The sequence below is a fragment of the Cryptotermes secundus genome, unplaced genomic scaffold (assembly GCF_002891405.2).
Source record: "Cryptotermes secundus unplaced genomic scaffold, Csec_1.0 scaffold428, whole genome shotgun sequence".
In the NCBI taxonomy this organism is placed as follows: Eukaryota; Metazoa; Arthropoda; class Insecta; order Blattodea; family Kalotermitidae; genus Cryptotermes; species Cryptotermes secundus.
Genome location: NW_019720711.1, coordinates 802,113 through 827,214, shown reverse-complemented (window position 1 = coordinate 827,214; position 25,102 = coordinate 802,113). Strand labels below are relative to the sequence as shown.

General features: G+C 40.2%; 2 protein-coding genes across 2 annotated transcripts in view; one reads left to right on the top strand and one right to left on the bottom strand.

Annotated features, from left to right (window-relative positions):
- Positions 1-25,102, bottom strand: part of LOC111871835 (neuroligin-4, X-linked) — a 756,550-nt gene that overhangs the window by 531,337 nt on the left and 200,111 nt on the right. The gene's annotated exons all lie outside the window — the stretch shown is intronic.
- LOC111871745 (filamin-A-interacting protein 1-like) lies at positions 8,198-9,394 on the top strand. The gene has a single exon (XM_023865051.1). The coding sequence runs from the start codon at positions 8,198-8,200 to the stop codon at positions 9,392-9,394; it is 1,197 nt and encodes a 398-aa protein (XP_023720819.1).

Sequence of the window (25,102 nt, the reverse complement as noted above, 5' to 3'; positions counted from 1 at the left end):
CTCTTTTCGCGTACTACCGAGAAAACACCTTGTCCAACGGTTCTCTCTGTCTTCCACGCAGCGTTGGCTAGCGTATCTGTTGCTGCGGGAACTCAACAGTTCTATCTCTGTTGTCTAGGCAGTTTCCTAGGTTACGGTCTGCCTATGCATTCGTTGCCACTGAAGTATGCGTTCTTATTGTAGCCGTTGCGAAGCAATGGACGTCCTATAATCCAGCTTTTAAACGCCATACCAGAATACTATGTAGGAGTTTTCTTTTTCCTGTTAAACACAACAATATACCAAACAACTCTCTCACATTTCATTGTGCAAAACTGAGTTTACTTTTCGTAAAATGTCGCAACATGTTCCGGCTCATGGAGCCATCAACAAGAGATACATAAACAAACCTTATACTATTGAATTATGCTAGTGTTGCTACATTGTACAATCAATAAACTCAGTAATGCACAGTGAAATGTGAGCGAGTTTTTTGGTGTATTGTTGTGTCTGACAGGAAAAACAAAACTCATATAAAGTACTAGCCCACAACAGTAGGCATCCTTTGAAAATGATTTCGTAAGACATCTTTAATTTTTTCAAAACAAGGAATTAGGCTAACAATGTGACGTCATTTTCCTCCTAATAAAAGTTAAGGGAGACAGGCAGAGGAAAACAGAGACAGATACAGAGACAGAGAGCTCATATATATATTTTTTCAAAATAAGGCTGAAGGCTGAAAATATAAGGAAACTTATGATATCTCTTTACTGTCTGTCTCTCTGTTCGCATATTTTGTATTTCGCCTAATTTTTTTGCGAAGCTTATGAGATCGCCTTGTTGTCTGTATATTTGTGTGTCCGTGAAACCAACTATTTTAATCTTTTTCTGTGCGGTACTTTCCGTATGAAAATAAAGTAGGTGATTAGTTCTTCTCAGAGCATATTCCTTCTTATCGCGTAGTTGGTTGAGGCACTATGCTACAAACCGGAAGGCCGGGGGTTCGAGTCCCGATGAGGTCATTGGATTGGTTTCAATTTACCTAATCCTTTCAGGTACACTATGGCCCTCGGGTCGACTCAGTCTCTAACAGAAATGAGTACCAGGAATATTCTTGGGGGTAAAGGGCGGCCGGTGCGTAAGGCTGACAACCTTGTCGCCATCTACTAGCCGATTGTCTAGAAATTGTAGGAACTTCAACATCTCACAACCCTATGAGCCTCCGTGGAATGTTACAGGGATAGGTTTACTTACTTTATGAACCCTCTTGGTTAGGATATATTGAAAGGACCACATCCACTTTCTTCTGCATCCTTTCAAATTCATAACCAACAATTATCATTTTACTCGTAATTTGTGCAGAAAGACTGTCGGCAAGTAAACTGATACTTAGTCATTATGTAGGAAAATATAAACCAATAATGAATTGTGGCATTAAGGTCAAATTCTATGTTCAATAGCCTAAGAGAGATCCAGTTATCTCCAAGGGAAACCATGATGCTTAATCAGTAAAATATGCATAAGCAACCTGAATACAGGCCGGTCACGGTAGCCGAGCGGTCTAAGGCATGCACTGTTTTCGCTCGCTCGGAAGCCGGGATCGTGGGTTCGAATCCCACTCAGGGCATGGATGTTTGTGTGCGTTTTTCTGTGTTTGTCTACAGGTAGAGGCATTACGACGAGCTGATCACTCGCCCAAGGAGTCATACAGTATGTGTAAGATCTAGTAAACCGAAGTGAAACGGAGAGTTTCATGGAGGTAGGCCTAGGCCCAAATTGAGGCTGTAGCGCCACAGGAAAAAAAACTGAATATAGAGCGATGTTTTCTATGTGTTAAAATTTACGATATGGCTTCTGGATGTCAAAACAACCAAACAAGCTTTATGAATACATACCCTGAGGGCCTTCCCTTAATAGTTATAACCATAATAGAATATTAGCAATTTCAGTCAAATTTCGGAAAAACAAGTTCTGAGAGAGAATTTTGATTTTGTAATATGATGATCTTAGACATTTGACATTTCATAGGTCGCCCAATTTTACCGGCACAAATTAGTGCCCGCGGTTGCCTTAATTTTAAATGGAATATTAGAAGCTGACTCCAACAAATCTTCACACATGTTTTGAGTACGACGAAGCTCTACCGCATTACAGTACTGAAGTGAGTCAGTTGCTCTAAGAGAACTGTCCTGGGCCCTGTATTGCTTACGGATGTTAAGCTCCAGTTCCCTGGCCTGCAAGATCACCTGACTTGAATCCTCTCCATTATCTTCTCTGTTGAGGTATTGGAAAGCCAATGTCTATGCCAGTACAGTCGGTACTAGAGAAGAACTGTTGCTTCGAATTCAACAGCTTGTAAGTGAAAAAAGAAAATACCTGGAATCTTAGAACGGTTGCTTATCTTCCTCACTCGGACCTGAGTTGTGCGCCTGTAAGGAGCTCATTATCAGTTCCTTCATTTGTTCTCTTCTTATACATAAGCCATTAACTTAGGAAGTATTTAAGTTTTGACCATGGAACATGATTTATGCTAACCGTCTTGCAGTGCATACACTTTTTCACGTTACTCCTCTCTTTTGCACTACATGTTTCAGCACTAATATGCCATCTTCAGGTGCGTTTTCTCTATGCACGTCTAACTACTGCATTGCATGCCCTGATGTCTTCATACTAAAATGACTAAAATATATATTCGTCATATATAATAATAGATTTTAAATATTAAAACATTTCAGGATTCGTCATCCTTACGTCGTATCTCAATACGCGAATCACGCCAAACCACCTCTGTGGGAGCACTCTTCGTACATTCATGTGTATTGTGTTCTTTGTCGTGTCTTGCACTGTGTATGCACTGCAAGACGGTTAGCATAAATCATGGACATGAGTCAGTGCAACAGGACGCTAAAATATAACATTTTTGACCATGGAAGTTGAAATTAAAATAGCTGTATATTTTTAAATGTTTCCTCAAAATACATATTCGTATTAATTTTTATATTCATTTTGTTGTCCTGGCACCGTCCTGTAGTACATGGTAGGCAATAATGAGACATTATGTATATACATCAATAGTGTTTTAGCCTGTTAATTTTAAATTCCTCCAGGGAACACATTCAGGAATCCCTGGCCTGTTAAAGGTACTCTTGAGTCTGATAATTCCTAAAATCTACAGGATACCTAGGAATGTGAAGCTCTCTGTAATGTAGACACGGTTTGAAGGTCAAGAACGGACTATGGAGCACCATATGTATATTCGGAGCATTCAACTGTTACAGAATATATTACAAGCTAGGTATACTTCAGGAGTTTGGTCGTTGTATTTTAGAACGAAGTGCCAGCAGAATTATCCGAGAAGCTATGGTACACTGCACAACATCGATAGAAAAATGTAACAGGCTAAAAATTCTCTTAGTGGGGGGGGTGGAGTCCAACTGGGTCCACTCGGCATGGGGGCCACTGATTGGCCTATTGTAGCCTGCCCCGGGTGATTATGATGATGGAGAATTTGGGGGAAAGAAAATTGGTAAGGGAAACGGAAGTACTCTTAGAAAACCCGCCCCAGCGCCACTTTTCCACCACAAATCCCACATGAGCAGACCAGCAATCGAACCCGGGCCGCAGCGGTGGGAGGCCAGCGACTAACCGCTTGAGTTATGGCGCGACTAAGTCGGTCTGGAAGACAATATTTTCGATACTGGAGCAACAATGAGAACACAACGAGAGTAGTAAATCATTACAAATATCTCAGTTTGGAAACACAGGCTTCATGAAGCTACTCCATGATCTCAGTGTCTTCATAAAACTGAGAAAATTGGCCATATGCAGCCTCCTTCCCTATTAGCCAAACACACATGAACCAGAATGGGGCATTTCCCAATAGCCCACGGCCTATAATTATGGATGCCAGCCAGTTGGATTGCCAATTTACAGCTAATAAAACAGTGCATGGAGCACTGAACACTAGAACCTTGAATGAAGACGCTAAAGGACGAGTGCAAACCAACAAAAGAACGTCAGAAAGTCCCAAAACACGCTTGTAGCAGCCACAGGCTATTATACGCGTAGAAACAGATTATAGTCCTATTTACAATGGACGTAAGAACGACCTTCTAGTTCCGCAGGAGAAATCGAGGAACAGGTTCCTCAGAGACCGATGCTGCTGTATTATTCCGCAGGGTTTATCAGTGTGATAGGAGTCATAAGGGCTCAGTCGGTATAGTGACTAGGCTTCTGGCTGGGCGATGGATGAATCGGGGTTCGATTACAGGCAAGAGATTTCTCTCCCACATAGGGGCACATCAGCTCTTGCCTATCTCTCTAACAGCTATAGGGAACTCTTTGCCCCGGAGGTAAAACAGCCAGAGCGTGAAGCGTATCAGTCACCTCTATCCAATGACTAAGTTAAGAGTGTTATAACTCTGCCACACGTTTCATAGAGTGACGCATAACCAGTGAAATTTAACCTTAATATCAAATCTCAGAGTGTCTGTAGATGGTGTTTGGATTGGTAATCGAATTTATAGAACGCTTATTTATAACTTCTAAGAATTATGCATTCACTGATTTACACAGTTCGGAAATCACTACAGGACACACTAGGTCTTCTTAGTCTATTAAAATCGTCACTGTCCATTTTATGGTTGTGGGTTCCAAAGGCGGAAGTTCCCCATCCTCCGTGTCCCCGAACAGTCTCCAACCTCATCTACCATCTTCCAGCAGCAACGGCTCTCAACAACTGAAATCCAGCAGTTTTCTGACTCCTCAACCAACTCTCTCCAGCTCCTAACTTGTCCTGCTTAAAACATCTTGATACGGATCTCGCAGAAAACACCTTTGTTCTGTTGCTGTATAATTGTTGCGTTCGTGTTTTTGGGGTGCCCATATGATGGCTACTCAGCCATTGCTTAGCAACGACCGTTGTTTACATAGCTATTACTTAGCAACGACTGTTTACATTTCTTATTTCGCTCTCGATACTTAGCAATGGGTTTACATAACACAATAATATGTACTGAAAGAAAAGTCCTGGGAAAAATTAATCACCTAAATTCCTTTGACCACAATTTCACCCAACGCGTGACAATATATATAGTGATTAAAGTTGATTTTTGTTAAAGGCATCCATTTCTTTCCTTATAACAGCACACATGCATACGAAATATTATAAAGGAAATTAACTGCCTTTTGTACTTTAGTTTAAAGACATTTTAAAATCAGCGTCAAGCTGAGTGCCTATTGTTAATTAGTTCGTACTCACAATCGCAACTATTACGTAATTAGAGTGTGTTATTTTTTCTTCTGCTGTTTAACGGTGTTTTCATTATCAAGAATGTATGAGTGTGGAATGGCGAGATGACAGATGATTGATAGTTTGGGAATGAAATTGAAGGATACACTCGTGCCTGATCTTAATACTGTCGGGAAAATTACATGGAAAGTCTGAAGGAAACCAGAAAGAGCTTTAGTCAAGACAACGGGTTTTAAAGCTTTATTGTTATTCGAGTCGGTTCACTCTGTTTCTTGTGAGGTTAACACTATTACTGTGGTCTCCTGGATAATGTTACATTGTTATTTCTATCCTGCACTTTGAAACAAGACGTTGAATCGCAACATTCGAATCAACAATTATGCAACTAATAAACTATTACCTCTTACTGTTATTATCAAGTCGTTGCTTTGATACGGAAGGGACTGTACGCGAATCCATTTTAAGTTGCAGCAGAAATTTTTAAAGGAACCGAGTTACTTGAATTTATTGTATACGTGAGACAGTTTCTCGTGCAAAATATAAAGATCCAGAAGTGTGAAGGTTGACCTACAAATAGAACAGACCACCGGGCAGCCCAGTAACCTAAAATCCAATCGGAAGAAGGCAAGTAAGCTGAGAGAGTGGTACATTTGAGAAGCTTTTCTCTCCCTAAACATTATAATATGATATATATTGTAACATGAAGATACCCATTGATAAGTAGCAATCGCAAAACAGACAACGAATTACTGAGCTTTGGGACTTATCTCAATCAATTGTTCCAGTGATTGAGATTAGCTGTTTCTTAGGGGCTCAACTGAGTAGTTGTCTTCCTTCCTCACCTAAAGATGGAAACAGATCCAGTTTCCGAAACGTCGTGTTTTCTATTACCTAGAATTCCAGAAGAGAGAAAATGTCCATAAACCCAGTAATTCTGTAAGCAAATATACTGTCACAACTTAGAGAGTTCTTGCTTAACTTATAGACGGGTTTCGGATTGGATGTTTGGATTTATTGACACCTTGTATATTCACTCTGAACTACGGGTAATAACACATTTTACAGTCTGCTTCTGCCGGTTCTCACGGTTTCTTCGCCTGCGGATTTCCTATATTTTTCCTTCTACCCTGAAGATGGAGGCGATATGTCCCTCCGAAACGTCGGTTAACACCACATATATACGGTACCAGATCCCAGAAGGATGCTTTCTTCATAGTTACCGCAGAGAAAACCTCAAATCTTACACACATTTTACAGTTCACCGATACACACTCAGTAGTGTTCTCAGTCTTCACTAGTCATATTCTGGCAACGGATTTATAAGAGTCTCACTGTAACTTCAAATCACATATGAAGTCTTCTCTTCACTGCCTAATTCCTTTCTTACCTTTGTTCTAAATCTCCTTCGACTGCCGACTTCTCAATTCTCTGCTGCAACTCTGGAACTCGACTTAATTCTGAAGACAATACAACTGAACTCTTCATTATAATTACTTTGAGCAGACACAACAGAAAACACTATTTCCAAAGAATGCTGTTGTTTGTTTATTTACTCATCTGTTGCACAGAAACGGGTTCCTCTATTGTTGCGTGTGTATTCGTGTAGGTGGAAATGTGCTTACCAATACGTTTCCTAGAAACTAGTNTTATGACAAATGACTTACAACTGCAGACAATGACTCGGATAAAAGACAGACAGGTCCTCTCGTTAGAGAGGGCGTCCCACAAAAACAGGACCGTAACTATCAAACAGTAATAAATATCTGGTATGAGCCCCAGATGGGGCTCAACACCAAGAATGACTGACTGACTGACTGACTGACTGACCGTCAGTTGCAATGTGACTTTGCTTTTAGTTGAATTCCCCGTGTGGAGGCAGGGTCGAATACCTCCACCGTGGCCGTGTGAGTTGTAGGAGGCGACGAAAATGGAATTATNGGAGGCGACGAAAAGGGAAGTCTCGAATCTGAGACAGCAAAATATGGTCAGGAGTCCCACGAGACTCAGACCCGAGAATGACTGCACTGGCAAGGGCCAGCAGCAATTGTAAAGGACAGAACCGTCCTCTCGTCAGAGAGAACGCCCCACATCATCAAGCCCGCATCTGTCTGACAGTAATAAATTCTGGTCGTAAGCCCCAGATGAGTGCTTTATTCCAAGAATGACTGGCCGACTTACCGTCGGTCGTAATATGAGACTCAGACTCAAGACTCAAGTTGAGTTGTTAGATATTTGCCGGACAGTAACTACTTGAGCACAGTAGCTGAAAAATCCCCATTGTCAAGATCTGTTACCGAAAAAGACTAGTGAAAGCAGACAGAAAATCTTGGCTTGCGCTCTAGTGATTTTTAAAGTATGGAGATTAGCGATAGTATTATAGTTAAGTGTGATCTGTAAGTTGTCAATAAATCCATACCCCGTCTATAGTCACCAATACATGTGACTATATTGTAACATGATGGAATAGCTTAACAAGAGACGCCATCCGTTGCTAAGCAAAAACACAGCAACACGCAATGACTTAATTAAAAAATGATCTATTGTTACGAACCACGTAAACAATCAATGCTAGAGAAATTATTGGAAGCAGTGACGTCACTCGCACTTCCTGTTGCTCTACCAAGCGTTCACAGAGTTGTCGCCTAGCAACGCGCCGATACAATCCGCAACTCTCCTGTTGCGCGCGTGCCCGAGGCCTCTGTGGCTTAACAGTTTCTACATAGTGCCAGTACGCCACAATATATTCTGTGTTTTTCACTGTGCATTGGTTCGATGTAGACTCTTTACCAGTTACATAATTTGCAATACGTTTTCTTCTAAGCTACATACTCGTACATTTCTACCTCCTAGATTATCATCAGACCAATGACTGCTTCTAAATATGAGGTAATGTTAACAATCATAGGCCACTGATGTATCATGTAAATTATTTACAGGTAGAACAAACGAAGGAGAGAAAAAGAGGCTATGACTAAACTTACCAAGCTCGAAGTATGGAACGCAAGAACTTCCTGCTCACAAACAAAGAACGAGGAAGATGAAGGTGAGACTGGCGTGGAGATGTTGAAGACCAAAGAGAGCCCTGATGGACTGTCGCCAGCCATTCAGAGGGAATTGTACGAGTTGAGAGAATATCTCAAGGGAATATCTAAGACAGCTACTGGGAGAGTTAGACTGTTCACAAAGTCAAAGTCTCACTGGTTAAACAAATATCCCCTCAGAGACATCTTGACACTTAAAGACAAAATCCTTAGAGAACAGCGTAAGGACACCGCACCAGTGGAGGAGCAGTTAAACCTGATAGCAGTGGAACAAGAGAGACTCAGAAAAGACAGAAGTGCTCCTATATATGAAGCCACACGCATATCAGAAGAGAAAGAGGCCATGACGAGAGACGTAGACGCCCTAAACCTTAAAGTAGAAAAACTTGGAGGACAGTGTAAGAGAAGTGCATCATTGGAAGAGCAGTTAAACCAGATGACGATGGAATGCAATGAGCTTAGAAGAGACAGAGAGGCTCTTATATATGTAGCCACACGCATATCAGAAGAGAAAGAGGCCATGGCGAGAGACCAAGACGCCTTAAACCTTAAAGTAGAAAAACTTGGAGGACAGTGTAAGAGAAGTGCATCATTGGAAGAGCAGTTAAACCAGATGACGATGGAATGCAATGAGCTTAGAAGAGACAGAGAGGCTCTTATATATGTAGCCACACGCATATCAGAAGAGAAAGAGGCCATGGCGAGAGACGAAGACGCCCTAAACCTTAAAGTAGAAAAACTTGGAGGACAGTGTAAGAGAAGTGCATCATTGGAAGAGCAGTTAAACCAGATGACGATGGAATGCAACGAGCTCAGAAGAGACAGAGAGGCTCTTATATATGAAACCACACGCATATCAGAAGAGAAAGAGGCCATGACGAGAGACGAAGACGACCTGAAACTTGAAGTCCAAAAACTTCGAGAGCAATCTAAGAAGGCTGCGGCTTTGGAAAATGAGTTAAACCAGATGAAAGTGGAATGCAACGAGCTCAGAAAAGACAGAGAGGCTCTTATTTATGAAGTGTTAAGTATATTGGAAGAGAAAGAGATCATAAAGCTAGAGAAGGACGTCCTTAACCTTGAAATTGAAAATATTCGAATAGAATTTAGACGAAAGTTTTAGAAATACGGATACAGAAATAGGTATTTGAATGGTAGGGCGCAAGAATAAAGACAAAGTGCAGAAAACAAAAAATGTATGTGATAAAATATTGGCACAAGTTGGAAAGAAATTTACGAAAAAAATTAACTTGAATTATAAATTAATGTAGATTATTAACAATGTGTAGTATTAGCAATAAGAAATGTGTAATCAAAACATTAATGTGTTACTATAATAAACGAGTCTGACGTCACACGAATTATAATTTGAGTTGGATGATGGAATGGAGGGCCAAGGTATCAAAATCCGGCACCAAAGTTGTAAGTTTTATCGGAGTTAATAAAATTTAAGTTACTCAAATACAATGTAATGTAAATATGTCACGTATGAGATTACAAACGGGATTTTGATTGGTGATTGTATTTATTGAACACTTCCGGAACGTACCTATAACTAATCATAACCAGGGCCCGGATTTTGATGACATATCATCTTTTCTTCCTTGTATCCTATTAGATTCCCGTAAATATGTAGACCCAGGAGATGAGCTGCTGGTTACAGAAATGTAAATTTATAGGTCATTATTTGTCATTTCTCATCATTTTCAAGTTTTGATGTTATTCTTTTCGGTTTTGTGTCATTTTGCGGTAAATTTGTAGACTTTTAAGGGTATTGTTTTCATTTTAGCCATTTTAGGGAATTTTTCTTCACACGTTTTCAGAAATGTGAATAATATGCAAGTAAAGTGTTATTTCTCTCTCTCCTGCCTCTACAAAGGCAGCTGCAACTGCACCCCAAGTACCTGCTACCACAGTATGCAATAATAAGTTGTAATAATGTCCCGTCCTTTCCGTTCGTTTTGCGGAAAGTACTGAAATTATATATCATAAAGCATTTTAAGCTGGCAGCAGGGTAAGACAGCAATCCGACTAGATATATTTGTAACTAAGCAACATTTGCTTAGTTACAAATATATCTAGTCGGAATCCCTCGCTTTTCATGACATATTGTTGCTCAATAAAACTCCGTCTGTCTTCAGTTTCTCGTCCTTGACCGTACAGACAAAGATGCAGTTGACGAAAGGTTCTCAGTGTGAAAAGTTCAGTTCTGTGCTGCACTAGAGTGATTCATTTTATCACGATTCCTAAAACAAAGCCATCTAAATCATATCACTTAAAGCAGATTGTAGCTGAATTTGGAGATGATATATTTTCAACTGACGGTAACATTTTATACTGTAAGATGTGTGACACAAAAGTAGCGGCAGAAATATATTTTACGGTACAACAAAATATGGGCAGCAACAAGCATATACGAGTAGTGCAAATGATTTGGAAATAAGTCATCGGATTTTTCGACACTTCTCTGTGATGTTCTGGTGTCCGCAAATATTCCGTTTTGGGATTTGAAAAATGAAAAAATTGAAAAATTTTCTGGAAGTGAATTGTAGTCGTTCTATCCTGGATGAATCCACCCTCAAGAAAAACTATATTTCCAAGTACTACATCAATATCCTGGAAATTATTAGGAATTAAGTGCACGGGAAGACGATTTCTTTTCCATTGATGAGACCTGCGATACGGAAGCGAACTTTGGAAATTGGCAGACCAGGTGAAGTGTTTCTGCTTATGAGTGAGGTGCTTGAATCCGTTAATCATTCCACAATTTGTAAACTCTTCGACAGGTCGATGTTTCTACTGTGGCCAGAGGGTATACAACACGGTGACATCTTGCTTTTTGTGACAGATGCGACCCCATATATTGTAAAAGCAGGCAAGTCAATAAAATCGTTTTATACGAAATTAGTGCACGTTACTTGCCTAGCTCATGCACTGCATAGAGTGACGGAGGAAGTGAGATCAAGATTTCCTAAAGTGGATGATCTCGTGTCGAGGACGAAGAAGATTTTCGTCAAGGCTCCAGCTCGTAAAATGCATTTTAATTGTATGGTTCCTGGTGTTCCACTGCCCCCGGAACCCGTCATTACAAGGTGGGGAATGTGGATCGATGCTGCAGTTTACTATTGCGATCATTTTCAGGTAGTGAAGGACACTGTAGATTCAGTGAAGACAAAGGATGCGAGTGCAACTGAAGCTGCTCAGGAACAGTTCTCGTGCATCTAAATGGAAGGACAGCTGACCTTCATAAAGGCAAATTTCAGTTCCTTGACAGAAGGAATCCAATGCTTACAGGAGAAAGGTGCAACGCTAGAAGATTCGCTCGCTCTTGTGGATAAAATAGCCACTGATTTGGAGAAACTGTCAGGGGACTTTGGTAAAATGCTGTCAAAAAAATGAAACATGTTCTGGATAAAAACTCAGGTTATGAAACATTATGCAGCATTTCTCGAATTCTGACAGGAGAGTCCTTCAGCACTTTCAGTATTGAAGAAGACCTTACTGCTAGTGACTTGATACACTTCAAGTACACTCCCATAGTGTCTGCAGATGTGGAAAGGAGTTTCTCCAAGTACGAACATGAGCTGTCGGACAATAGGCACTCACTCACCTTTGAGAATCTCCGAATATTGACTTCCATCTATTGCAACTCTGAATGAGGCGGCACTTAAATACTGGAATATAAACCGTATGTGTACATTTGACAAACGTTATAAAGAGGTAGAAAAATTTCTATTTAAACATTTGCCATCAAATTCAATCATATATTGCTTAATTTTCAATACAGAAACGAGGACGAGCTTAAAAGAGTAACTTTGAGTTTGCAGTGTTAATAAAGATTAAAAGTACGTATTAAAGCAATTAACTTGGCCTCTGACATTAAGGGAGGAACATAGACTGAGGGTGTTTGAGAAGAGGGTGTTGAGGAGAATATTTGGACCGAAGAGTGATGAAGTGACAGGAGGTTGGAGAAACTGCATAATGAGAAGTTTCATAACTTGTACTCTTTTCCAAGTATAATTAGAATAATCAAGTTAAGGAGGATGCGATGGACAGGGAATGTAGCACGAATGGGGAGAAGGGGAATAGATATAAGATATTTGTGGGAAAGCCAGAAGGAAAGATACCACTGGGAAGTCCAAAACATAGGTGGGTGAGTATTATTAAAATTAATCTTGGAGAGTTATTATGTGATGGTATGGATTTGATTGATCTGGCTGAAGATAGGGACCAGTGAATTGCTCTTGTGAACACGGTAATGAACCTTCGGGTTCCATAAAATGCTCGTAAGTCCTTCAGTAGCTTCACAATTTACGGCTTCAAAAGAAAATCTGGTGAGTGAGTGAATGAATATATTTTATTCCCTTTTATATTGAATAGGCTTACTGGATATCATTATTATTGTACTAGTACTGTAATCGGTGTTTTAGAAGTAAGAATTTCCCAGTATTGTAGACTTGCACAAGTATTTGTATATGCTGTTTTATGCGCATAAACTCTACTCGCTTTTTTTATTGCTAGTGGGGTGGGCCTAAGTCCCTTGTACTGCAGCCACTTCTGGCCTATTGTACCAGCCCAAGATGATAGGTGAGGGTGATTGCGGAACAATTAGTGGAATGAAGATTGGCAGGGGAAACCGAAGTACTCGGAGAAAACCTACCCCAGCGCAACTTTGTCCACCACAAATCCCAATTGGCCAGACTCGGGATTGAACCCGGGTCACCGCGGTGGGAAGCCAGCGACTAACCGCTTGAGCTATGGCGCGGGCCTGCTGTATTCAGTGAATCTTCGACTTCAGCAACCTGCGTGAGGTCAAAATTCGGATGATGTTGCTGCCTCTCGAATACAGTTTGTCATCAGGTTTGGTAAGGGAGGCCCATGGGAACCTCTGTGTTAGGAGACTCGTTAAATGCGGCGGGATTTGAAAAAATGTCTATCGATTTACAAATTTATTATTGGCTTGACAACTCGGTGTCGTCCAACACTATAGGCATTTACTGTAGCTACTAAACGCGGGTTTTCAATTTGTGATCTGTTTATGGCCTAATTACAAAATCCAAATAGACATTCCAGGGAGACTGCATTTATGTAAGGTTAAACGGTGTTCCTAGATAGAATAAACATGGAACTGAATAAGCACTGGCCTCACTATTCAGTCTAGTGCATGCAGTTCATGGAACCCACAGACTGTGAAGTTACAGAGAGAATTTCAGTTCAGAGTGTACTGTAATTGGCTCAGTAAAGGAGTGACAGAACGTTACACTCCCCCTTCACAGGATGTTGTACATTCAGCAAATAAATTTAAGCAAGTCAATTCATCCATTTATTACTCAGTCAACTCATTCACCTTGCAGATATCAGCGAATATTGTGGTCGAATGATTAGTCTCCCTCATCATACCCGAGACTTTCCGGGTTAGTGTCTCCGTCATGATTATGAGAGGCTATAGATGTGGTTTAGACTGGTAATTGTATTTAGTAAACACTTACAGACCGTAACTACATGTAACTATAGTGCTATCACTAATTTACATACTTTACAATTCAATGCAGTACGCACTAAGATTCTCAGTCTGCTATATCTTCAACGCTTGTAGCCTGGTAACGGCTTCCAATATCGCAGCTTCCTCAGCTTCTGTGTTCACGTCCTTACCGGCTGGCGACTGTCACACAAGTAACTGAAGTCTATAATTGTCCTATTTAAAACATCTCGGCACAGATTGCAAAAAAACACATTTCCAAACAATTCTTCTATTATTGTGTCACGAGGTTATAACTCGGACCGCATAGAGAATATTATTCCTGTGTTACTGCTTATGGCCATTACCTAGCAACGGTCATTGTTTATGGAGTAATTATTTAAAAACAGATCTACATGATACAATATTAATGTATAGCTACCTACACTGTTAGAGTCGTCATTGTTGTTCCTGTTTTGAGAAAATTATTTATTTTTTGCTATACCCGAAGGTATTATGTGAGAAATGAAGAAGTGTTAATTAGAGTCAGTGAGCAGAGGAATATCCTACACGAAATAAGAAAACGGAAGGCTAATTGGATTGGTCATGTTTTACGCAGAAACTGCCTTCTAAAAGAAGTTATCGAAGGAAAGATAGAGGGGCGGATAGAAGTGACAAGAAGACGAGGAAGAAGACGTAAGAAGATGCTGGATGACCTTGGGGACAGAAGAGGATACTGTCATTTGAAGGAGAAAGCTCTAGATCGCATTAAATGGAGGAATTGTTTCGGAAGGGACTGTGGACCTGTCGTCTTGACAGATTACTGATGATGATGATGATGATGATGATGATACCTGAAGGATATTCGAATATTTCAATGACTGAACTATTTAATAAGATTCTTATATGCTTTCTGCCAAATTGAACACTGTTATTTTCTCTTAAGTGTTTTTTTTTATCTGCGCTGTTCTGTAGTCTTTGTAAAATTATATCACATGAAAGTGGTACTAACACATTTATATTCTAAAGTTTAGAGATCCGCTTTTTACTACAAATAGTGGTTCTAACTTCGTTATAGCTCAGTTGAACTAATATCTTATAAAGAAATGTACTTTCTTGTCAGTCCCTCACGCAGGTCCAACTGTTGCATGAAGATGTCCACTAATTAATACGAAATTAAATTGTTTAATTAGGGGCGAAAATTTCCAGCTAAATTATGTACCACTATTTTATATTATACAAACTAAACGAGTTAACAATGGAAGACCTTCTAGCCCATAATCCTGAATTAGTGTATTTCAATAAATGGATATGCGATAAGACATTGTACGTTCAGAATTATAATTCGCGCTTCAAAACAGACTTATATAAAACAAGGATAAAGGAAATGCTTTACTACTCTGGAGTTCCCTCTGTGCCTTTCTAAGGAACAAACTTGAAAAGAGAGCTTAACTTCGTTCTCGTTAGATAATGGACGTATTGATTTTGAGGTGTCTCGAGAAATTGTGGAATATAATTCAAAACTTAACACTTCCTAGGTGCACAAACAACCACAGGATCGATGAAGATCTGAAAATGAACGCAGTATTCAGTGAAATAGAAAAGTGGAATAGCAATTACTTTAGAAAATTAGAAATCCCCACAAATGCAGTGACAGTAAACCCACTAGACACTACAGATCTACACATATAATGTAAATATTCACAGTCCTAATTCTACCGGAAAGACCTCAGTACAACCCCAACACAAGAATTAAAACGATACCCTACTTACTTACTCATGGAGCTGAGCCCTTCTTGAGAAGCCGCCAATTCTGCATCTCCTCAAGAATTTGCCAGCATTTTATAGAACCCGAAAGTTCATTACTGTGCTCACAAGAGCCCTCCACTGGTCCCTATCCTGAGCCAGATCAATCCAGTCTATACAATTTCATTCTACCTCTCTAAGATACATTTTAATATTGCCCACCCGTCTACGTCTTTGTCTTCCCAGTGGTCTCTTTCCTTCTGGCTTTCCCACCAATATCTTATATCTATTCCCCTTCTCCCCATTCGCGCTACATTCCCTGCCCATCTCATCCTCCTTAACTTGACCATTCTAATTATACTTGGAGAAGAGTACAAGTTATGAAACTCCTCATTATGCAGTTTTCTCCAACCTCCTGTCACTTCATCTCTCTTCGGTCCAAATATTCTCTCAACACCCTATTCTCAAACGCCCTCAGTCTATGTTCCTCCCTTAATGTCAGAGACAAAGTTTTACACTCATACAGAACCACAGGCAAAAGTATAGTTTTGTATATTCTAATTTGTGTTTTTTGACAGCAGACGAGAAGACAAAAGGTTCTGGTCTGAATGGTAGGAAGCATTCCCCGATTCCTCCTGAATCAGCTTTTGAAATAAAATGGTACCTAAGTGAAAATAAAGAAACACGAATATATGAGTTACTCCACTGGGCAAAACTCATTCTCGAACCAGTACTTAAATAATTACCGCAAAAGTATCACATAAAGTAAAGTCTTCACAATACAATACTAAACTTTGTTCGTAACATCCGGGACTCTCTTGTTGTATTCTGTCTGTCTGTCCGTCCATTATCTTCGCTACTCTCATAATATTCACTTGAACCGTGTAGGAGTCACATGTCTCTCAATTGCCTTAACCTCCCATCAACTCAACTGCTGAGCTGCTTTGAACGACGTCTTCCTCTCGAATCCCCTCGAACAGTCTTCGCTGTTCCCTATATAGGCTCGGCACGGACTGTCCACAGAAAACACATAGCTGCTCAGCAACGGATATCATGTATTTCTGTCAGGCGTGTCCACCCGTGTATTGTCAAGTAATGGACGCCTTATTGTTGCGCATTCGTTGTTGTGATATACGTTTACCGGTCTGTTACCTAGCACCGGACACCCTTCTATTGTTGGATGCTAGTTGGTTTGAACATGTTTACGTATTCGTCTCCTAGAAACGGCTGAATCTGTCACAACATTTATTTCAGGTTTTGCAGGTTATATACAATAAATGTGTGAAAAAAGTTAACACTTGAATAAAAATAGATCAGATTTAACTTAGGTTGTTCAAATGCAGAATTTACATCATCGGTGTATCTTGAAGGTTAGCTTTATATACCACATTCATTTCTAGGAGTGCTTTGCTTGAATGTAAAGCAAAACTACATAGTAGTAGGACAATACATTATAATTATACGAAGCCAAGGACCTCAGGATAGTATTCACTGTGTTATGGATCAATACCTATATACCCAAATAATCAGAGAAACTGTAAGGTCACTGCCCTATAAATCGTCTAGCAGAACATACGGAAGTTTCTCCACGGGTCCACAAAATGTGACGTCACATCCTTCCCAAGTCCACTGTAGGCAGAGAGGAGAAAGTACACGTAAACCCACCAGTAGATGACAAAGGGAAGCCATTCGCTTGATACTGACTCTTATAAAAAGTTTCGAAGTACAAGAACTTTGATTAGCAGGGAAGGGGATATACTTAGAGGTAAGTTGGAGCTACCCGCAAGCCATGTTGAGTTACGCCACAAAAGGGAAACTAAACCCTCAAGATTTCTTTTTATCTCTACCACAGCAGTGTACCATCGAAGTAGCTTCCTGTCTCCGGGTCAGAGTAATCGATCTATCGTTTCGACATTGTTCGCAACAGGGACATGTTGGAACAGTCTGCTACTTTCATAGGAAATGTTATAACACACCAGACACTTCATTCATTTGTTTGCAGTGGAAAGAGCGCTCACTAATGGAGTTGAAATGGGCTTAGTACCATGTAAACGCCGTCGACATATTTCAAGAACGCAATCTTACGGAAGTTGTTCCATTGTCTTCGAACTTCGCAACTCTCGTCCCAAACAACTGTAAGTGTGAGAATGAATTATCTGTCTTTTAATAACTTCCTTTATAATATGCAGGTCATTCCTCGGGGTTTCCTACTCATCAGGAGTTTCTGCATGTTTCTGTTTCTCTATAAGAGACATCTTGAGCCGTTTACTTATTGATATATATGAATCAATAATATGGATCACTACCCGTGGGGAGGCGGGGTCGAATACCTCAACCGTGAAACTGCGAGTCGTAGGAGGCGTCGAAAAAGGAAGTCTCAGATCTGAGACACTAAAATATGGTCGCAAATCCCAAGGGACTCGGACCCGAAAAAGACTGCGCTGGCAAGGACCACCAGCATATACAAAATACAGACCCATCCTCTCGTCAGAGAGGGCGCCCCACGAAAACAAGACTGTAAGTGTCAAACAGCAATAAATATATGGTCATGAGCCCCAGAAGGGGCTCGACACCAAGACTGTCTGACTGACTGACCGTCAGTCGCAATGTGACTTGGACTTTGAGTACGGATTATCAAGTGTTTGGTGCCCGTAGCACAAAACCCCACCAAAAAGCAGGACAAATAACATTCACTGGAGCTGCATAGGGTGCTCAGACAAATGTATAGAAAAGTATACTTTATATGTAAGTAAACGTACTTAACATACTTTCTAAAAGTAGTCTTAAGCGATCTCCATGGTGTTTGTGTGTCTGTGTGTTTGTGTCTCTGTGAACAACCTCAATTAAATTTTGAATGCCTGAACCAATCTTTATGAAACTTGGTACGTATAACATGGCAACTGATTTCACCTCCACGGCTTACTTCATAAATCTCTGTCATCTGTCTGTGTGTCTGCATGTACATCCCTCCAATCGCTGCTAGTTGAAGTCTTGGTAAAGTATATCCCTCCTATCGTTGCTCGGCAACAGCTCGGCAAAAACTTCCCCGCCACAAGGAAGAATTGTTTGATATGTCGATTCCTATGTAATCCCTGTCGTGTAAAAGAAGAAGTGAGGAATTATTTCTCCTCAGAATTTATTTTAAATACACACAAAACTATTTTAAGGTTAATTCTTCTATAATATGCATACAGTGACATATAGTCCCATTTCTGAACAACAACAGCAAGATAAGCAGTTATACAGCAACAGTTGCTAAACAACGCCTCCGTAAACAACGGTTCTTTCCTAAGCAATGGCTGAGTAGCAATTACGGCGGCATCACAACAGACTTGAACACAACAGTTGAGTAGCAACAGAGAAATGGTGTTTTCTGCACAGTCCGTGCGGAGATGTTATAAGCGGGACAGTTAGTGAAAATTATAAAATACACAGAAGTCATGCAGAATCATGAAAATGAACATGTTAGGAGCATACGACTAGGAGAAGCCACACTTAGAGAATATAAGAAGCTTAATCTTGGCATCTGTCAAACTTACAGTCGAACAAGTGACTAAGCTGCCGCTGAAGCATAAGGTAAGTAAGATAGGCACGATCTGCTTTGCAAAGCCTGTACTGGCATAGAATTTGTATATAATGCAAAAGGAATAATTTTCAATAATATGTTACATGTGAGATACGTACACTTGACAAGGCATATTCATAAGAGACAAACACATCTTCTTTTTACAGAGGATGTTAGTTAAGGACTATGACAGTAAGGGGTGAGTTACAAAAAGAATCTCTGGTCGAACTTCAAGGGGCTTGGGGCCAAGACGAACGGATTGGTAGCAATCCTCCAGTAGTAAAGTAATTGTGACTGTGACTATGTGAAATTTAGTCAGTGGTGTGGAGTCAGTAAGTTCAGTCAGTCAGTCATGTATAGTCAGTAATTTCAGTAAGTTCAGTCCGTTATTCAGTGGTGTGGAGTCAGTAATTTCAGTCAGTCAGTCAGTGGTGTGGAGTCAGTAAATTCAGTCAGTCATCCAGTGGTATGGAGTCGCTAAGTTCAGTCAGTCAGTCAGTCAGTCAGTCAGTGGTGTGGAGTCAGTAAGTTCAGTCAGTCAGTCAGTCAGTCAGTCGAGAGTTGCTGTAATTGAGGCCGGGGAAAATTATAACAGACGTAAGTACCACAAGGTTACAAGAAAGAAAAGAGAACTGAAATAAAAGTGACTATTAGTCTATACGAGAAAGGGCACACAAGGGACTGAGGTGTCAGGAAGGCGGTTGGGAGAGGACCTACATTCATTATTTTCCTGATCTGAAGCTAGTGATAATATTGTTGGTTGTGGAAACATTCAAACCTTGTATCTTCGTTGTCTACACGAATATAATCCGAGAGCAACATGCAAATAAAACAGAAATGAAAGTACTAGAATCAAACAGATATGTTACAGATCACTCAGTGTTTAGTCAGTGTCTTCGAGGTGTTCTCTTCGACAGCACTGCCATCTGGAAGCAAATAGCAGCACTATGAGAAGTCCTTGCATCCGAAAATCTTTTGGAAATGATTACATATTTATTTTAAAACAAGCAAAGTATAAAAAAAAACTCTTTCAGTCTCTTACTTAACGAGCATCGGGGGTGTTCTCCATGGAGGCAAATAGGCCGGGGAGTGAAGATAATTACTCAACTCCATCTAGTGTCGAGGTCAAGAATAGTGGAGCTGTAATTCGACTTAGCCACACATCTTAAAGTCTAGTGCTTAATCAATTAACTACAGAAAAATTTACCTTACATTTACTTAATTATATTAATTAATAACAAAGACGTGTTTTCATAAGTAGTCGATAAGTTGAGAAGAATTTATCCATCGTTCTTGTTATAATGAGTAGGAGCTTCTATTGTATCCAACCTCCTCTTTGTCCTCAAGGTGGTTTTCTTATTCCTCAAACTCTGTGAGACATGATCAGTAAAGATTCTGCCCAAAACAAATAGTCAGTGAATGAACACAACAATGCATATCAGATGTAACGCTTTGTTCTTACAGCTAACTTAGAATCTCTCATTTTATTACAATGTTCACTGTCTATATTTGCACAAGTAGTACTACAGAAACTGAAACTCAGAAAGAGATGCTTTGTTGGAAGAAATTTGTGATACATTCAATCACTTTTCTACTTGATAGTAAGTTCGTCAATTGTCTTCATTTATATTTTCGCCCATTCAGAGCTACTTTTTCGTAAAGTGATCACTACAAACAAGACAATGTTTGTGATTAAGCTTCTAGCAAATTCTGCTCTATATTCGAGACGTCCAGAGTTTAAATTTAAAAATACAGACATGGTGTCCTTACTGTGACCTTTCGTGATTTTCTTCACCACTCCTGGCAGGTGACGCTATAGTACATTAAATTTGGTCATGGACGTTCTAATTCACGACTGTTTAAATTCATTATTAACTAAGTAACAGCCACGCGACGCTATATTCCGAGTTATTGTGGGCGTCTTTATATAACGAATACAAATAAATCAATGAATTTGTATTTCGTTAAATATACCTTACACCACATAAAAGGTGAAGGCAAAGTTGCTCTGTAACAGACCGTGGAGGACCACAGGTTTGTGAGACGTCGAGGCTCCCACATTTTCTAGACAATCGACTCACAGAGGGCGGTGAAGTTGTCAGCCCCACGCGCCGGCCGCCCATTACCCCTCAGAAAAATTCCTGGTACTCATTTCTGTTAGAGGCTGAGTCGACACCATGACAATAATACGGCTGGAAATATTAGGTCAATTGAAAAAATCCAATGAAGTCGTTGGGAATCAAATCCGCGACCTTCCGGCTTATAGCATAGTGCCTCAACCAACTACGCTGGCACATCACATTCAAAAATAAATTTCATGCAAACGTAACAGATATGGGTCATGCATTCCATGTCACGTGCAGAAATATTCATTTGAAAATTTATAAACATAAATTCGAATTTTAAGTTTGCTTCATGTTGAAAGATACAAACCAGCAATTCAGTTGTCCCAATACCGGTAAGTACCGATGTCCAACACCGAATTTCTCGAAATAAATTCGTTATTTTCCTTATTTTCCTATATGAAACAGATGGAAGGACAAAGAGAAAATAGGAGCTGGATTTTCCATCGGGGGAAAATATTTTTCTCTTTTCCGTAACGTCCACATCGAATTTTGGGAACCAACGAGAACCCATTTAGTGGACAAGGGGTAGAGCTGCCGGGGCTTTAAACTGACTACACATATCCATCCGAGAATGGTGTATATATGCCTCCTCTCTCCGATATATCTTGATGTTTTGATGCTTAATTAAACACAGGAAAAATTTTGCCTTTAATTTTATGAAGCAAATGAGCGAACACATAATTTTCATATTACTCTTTCTCAATAAAGCTTTCGTGCAACACACAGAGTAACCCTAGTCGCAGATATCAAAACTTAAAACGAAATTAGGGGTACTGAATTTATTAAATCCCTGTGGCACGCTGTTCATATCAAATATATAAGAGTATGATAACTAGTTTTCTCCTGCCATGGATTTGGCTAAGCTAGTTCCAATCTCACATTTACATCTATAAGTTGGTAAACATATAAATATCTTTTTATATTTTAAAAAGGAGGAATAGTAAAATGTAGAATTGTCTCTGTGCTTAATTATTTAAGCATTATGCAATGAAGACATGGGGAGTGGAAATATAGCTCCCCTTTACTTGACTTTGGCAGTAGATGGAGGTGAGTGAACAGCTTCACGCTCCAGTTGCCTTACCCCAGGGAGAAAAAGCACCTGTACCCATTGGAAAAGAGAATAAGTGGACACCAAAACCCGTCTAGATGCAGTAGAGTAGAAAAATCTCTTGTCCTTGCGGGTAATCGATTTCCGGCCCTCCAGTCCGTGGCCCTTCTCTATATCGACTGAGTTATTTTTGCTCCCTACCACATCTTTTTTTTTCGTAAAAAAGGAGTCAATAGAGCAGACTGTCCTTCTGGGTCTATTAAGGAGGCCGAAGATTTGAAAACAGCAGACTTCCAATAATTCTCTACATAAGCACTCAGTTATCACTGGCACTTGGCGACTTAAAAATTTTACTGGCTAAAGATCTCTAATTTACAACTGATTGTAAAACATGTCCAGTCTCAAACATTATAAGAGAGGTCTGTACATCTACGAACTTCTGAAAGTTTAGTGGAAAGGTTTCCCTACGTTCTTAGCAAACAAACGAAGCATTTCTTTAATGTACCCAGAGAATATACACTGTCTCAACGACTCTCTTACGTACAACATCGGTTCACGTGATCCAACATGCCAAAATTTACCGATGTTATCAGTTGTTCAAAAATATTATTTTAATTACTAACCTTTAAGAGGTGAAAGAAAAAATAAGGGCAGAAAAGAAAACTTCAGGGCCCGTGCGCGATTATTTAGAGAATAAGCACTTATATCCGTTAGAAAAATATTGTAGAAATTTCTTCGTCTTCTTCCGTAACAAGAATTTGGCCAAGTTTCGTTTCAAGGCTAATTGAACTCTTCTTTAATTCTCTTCCTTCGCACTCCAGAGTCACGTGTTTCTGTGGGATAGTGATTTTATGCTTGTCATGACAAGCATTCAGTGATGAAGAAATTGCTGCCACATAGTGAATTTGGGGGAACATGTAGACTGGAGACAGCGAAGAGAGATGACTGAAGAAATCGTGAAGTTATAAGCTGATGAGCCAGAAAATAAGAATTACTCCAAGCGGGAGTTACACCATCGATTTTGAAGCCAAAATCATAAAGGAAAATAAAATTACCTTTATGTATTATTATCACGTCATTTCGGTGAATTGTCACCTGCACAATTAGGCCGCATTGCATAGAGAAATAGGCCCTCAGTACCCGTTGCACAGGGGAGTCCTCCGGGTCAGTGTGGACGCCATTGCAAAGAAAAATTCCTCTTCTTGTTAAAGAACAGAACCATGACCATATCGCCTGTAGCTAATCTCGTTCCTAATTAAGGTATCCCGAATCGGTAAATTTAAGATAATCGACTATACTCACGCCTTGCGACGAGCTGATCACCCGTCCAAGGAGTCCTACCGTCTGTAAAAACGATCATGAAACTGAGAAATCAGCCCTGTGCTCCAAAGTGAGAGCAAGAGGAGAGAGAGAGAGAGACTATACTCACAGATTCGAGAATGTACTATGTAGGAGGCAGAGGACCGTGAGGTTACTCGCCCGATTCCCACCTCAGCAGACCGGGTTCTAGCCCACGTCAGGTTACGTGGAATTTCTTGTTGACAAAGTGGCACTGGGGAAGGTTTCCTCTGAGTACTTCGGTTTCCCTTGCCAATTTTCATTCCACCATACTCCCGATCTATCGTCCGGAGTTGGTTAGTGGCCGAAATGGACTCAGTCTTACCCCACTCCAAGAAAAGCTACATAGGAGGCAACAGTTTCCCTTCACAGACTGTACCCTAAAGAGACGAGGTTCCATTAGCGCCCACTAGGAGATTCCGTCAGAGGCGGTAATGGCTGAGGTAAAGCAAAGAATAAAAGGAACCTCGCAACGGAAAGGAATGGGCGTTCAAGTCTGGAGAATTGTGACAGCCGCCGTGAGTGACCGCCTTCTCAACTCCTGCATTGTTCAGTAACTGACAAACAAGAAGAGAGGAGAATGTCTTGTCCTTTGCTTGACTCTCAAGATGTCCAACTTACGTCGTTTCTTCTCATGCCAGATATCTGGACGCATTCCCCGTGTCGTTTTAGTTGAGGAGTTTAAATTGCTGCTGGAAAGAAGTGATTAATGATAGAACGGACGGAGACAGGTGGTGGAAGATAACATGGACTGATAAACCTATCATGAGGACGCTTGAAAAAGGAATCTGGGGCCTCTACAGCCAGCCAGTAGTCTTCTCAATAGGTACGGGGGATTCACTTCCCCGGAAGTGAATTGACGAAGCGGAAAGCAGATCACTCACCTTTGTCTGATACAGAGACCGGCTGAAGAATACAAACCACACACACAAATACAGTGCATATACCACTTATATGTATATATATATATATATATATATATATATATGTACTGTGATAGATTGGGTCGTTTCTAGGTGACAAATACTTAAACATGTTTCAACCAATGAGCAATCAACAAGAGAACGGCGTCCAGTGCTACGTAACAGGCCGGTAAACACATATCACAACAACGAATACGCAACAGTAGGGTGTCCATTGGAGGTTAAGAAATATATACAACAAATTAATTCTAAAGTTCCAGTGTTACAATGTAGAATTGGACATGTTACGTCATTTCTAGGTCTTTGTTGTTAGAAGCTGTCTACATAATAAGCCCGGTCGTTGAGCTCAAATACAAGTTTTTATCTGCAAGAATGAGGAATGTAGTGATATTACAATGAAATAGTTCACGCCCACTTCATTCCTAATACTCAGTTAGTTATTGGAGAGGGTGGGTTTCCCCATGTACTGAGACCTGTATTGGTCCATTGTGCTTCCCTCTATGATTTCTACCAGTCTCTATATCCTACCGGTACTGGTGCTTACCATCAGTCCCGCCCAGCCAACGAGACCGGCTCTACTAGCTGAGAGGTATCTATAATGCTTCCCCCATCTACCAGAGGTATTAG

Bases quoted from the DNA above. Each gene is read 5' to 3' on its own strand.
- LOC111871745 (XM_023865051.1), top strand. From the start codon at position 8,198: ATGACTAAACTTACCAAGCTCGAAGTATGGAACGCAAGAACTTCCTGC.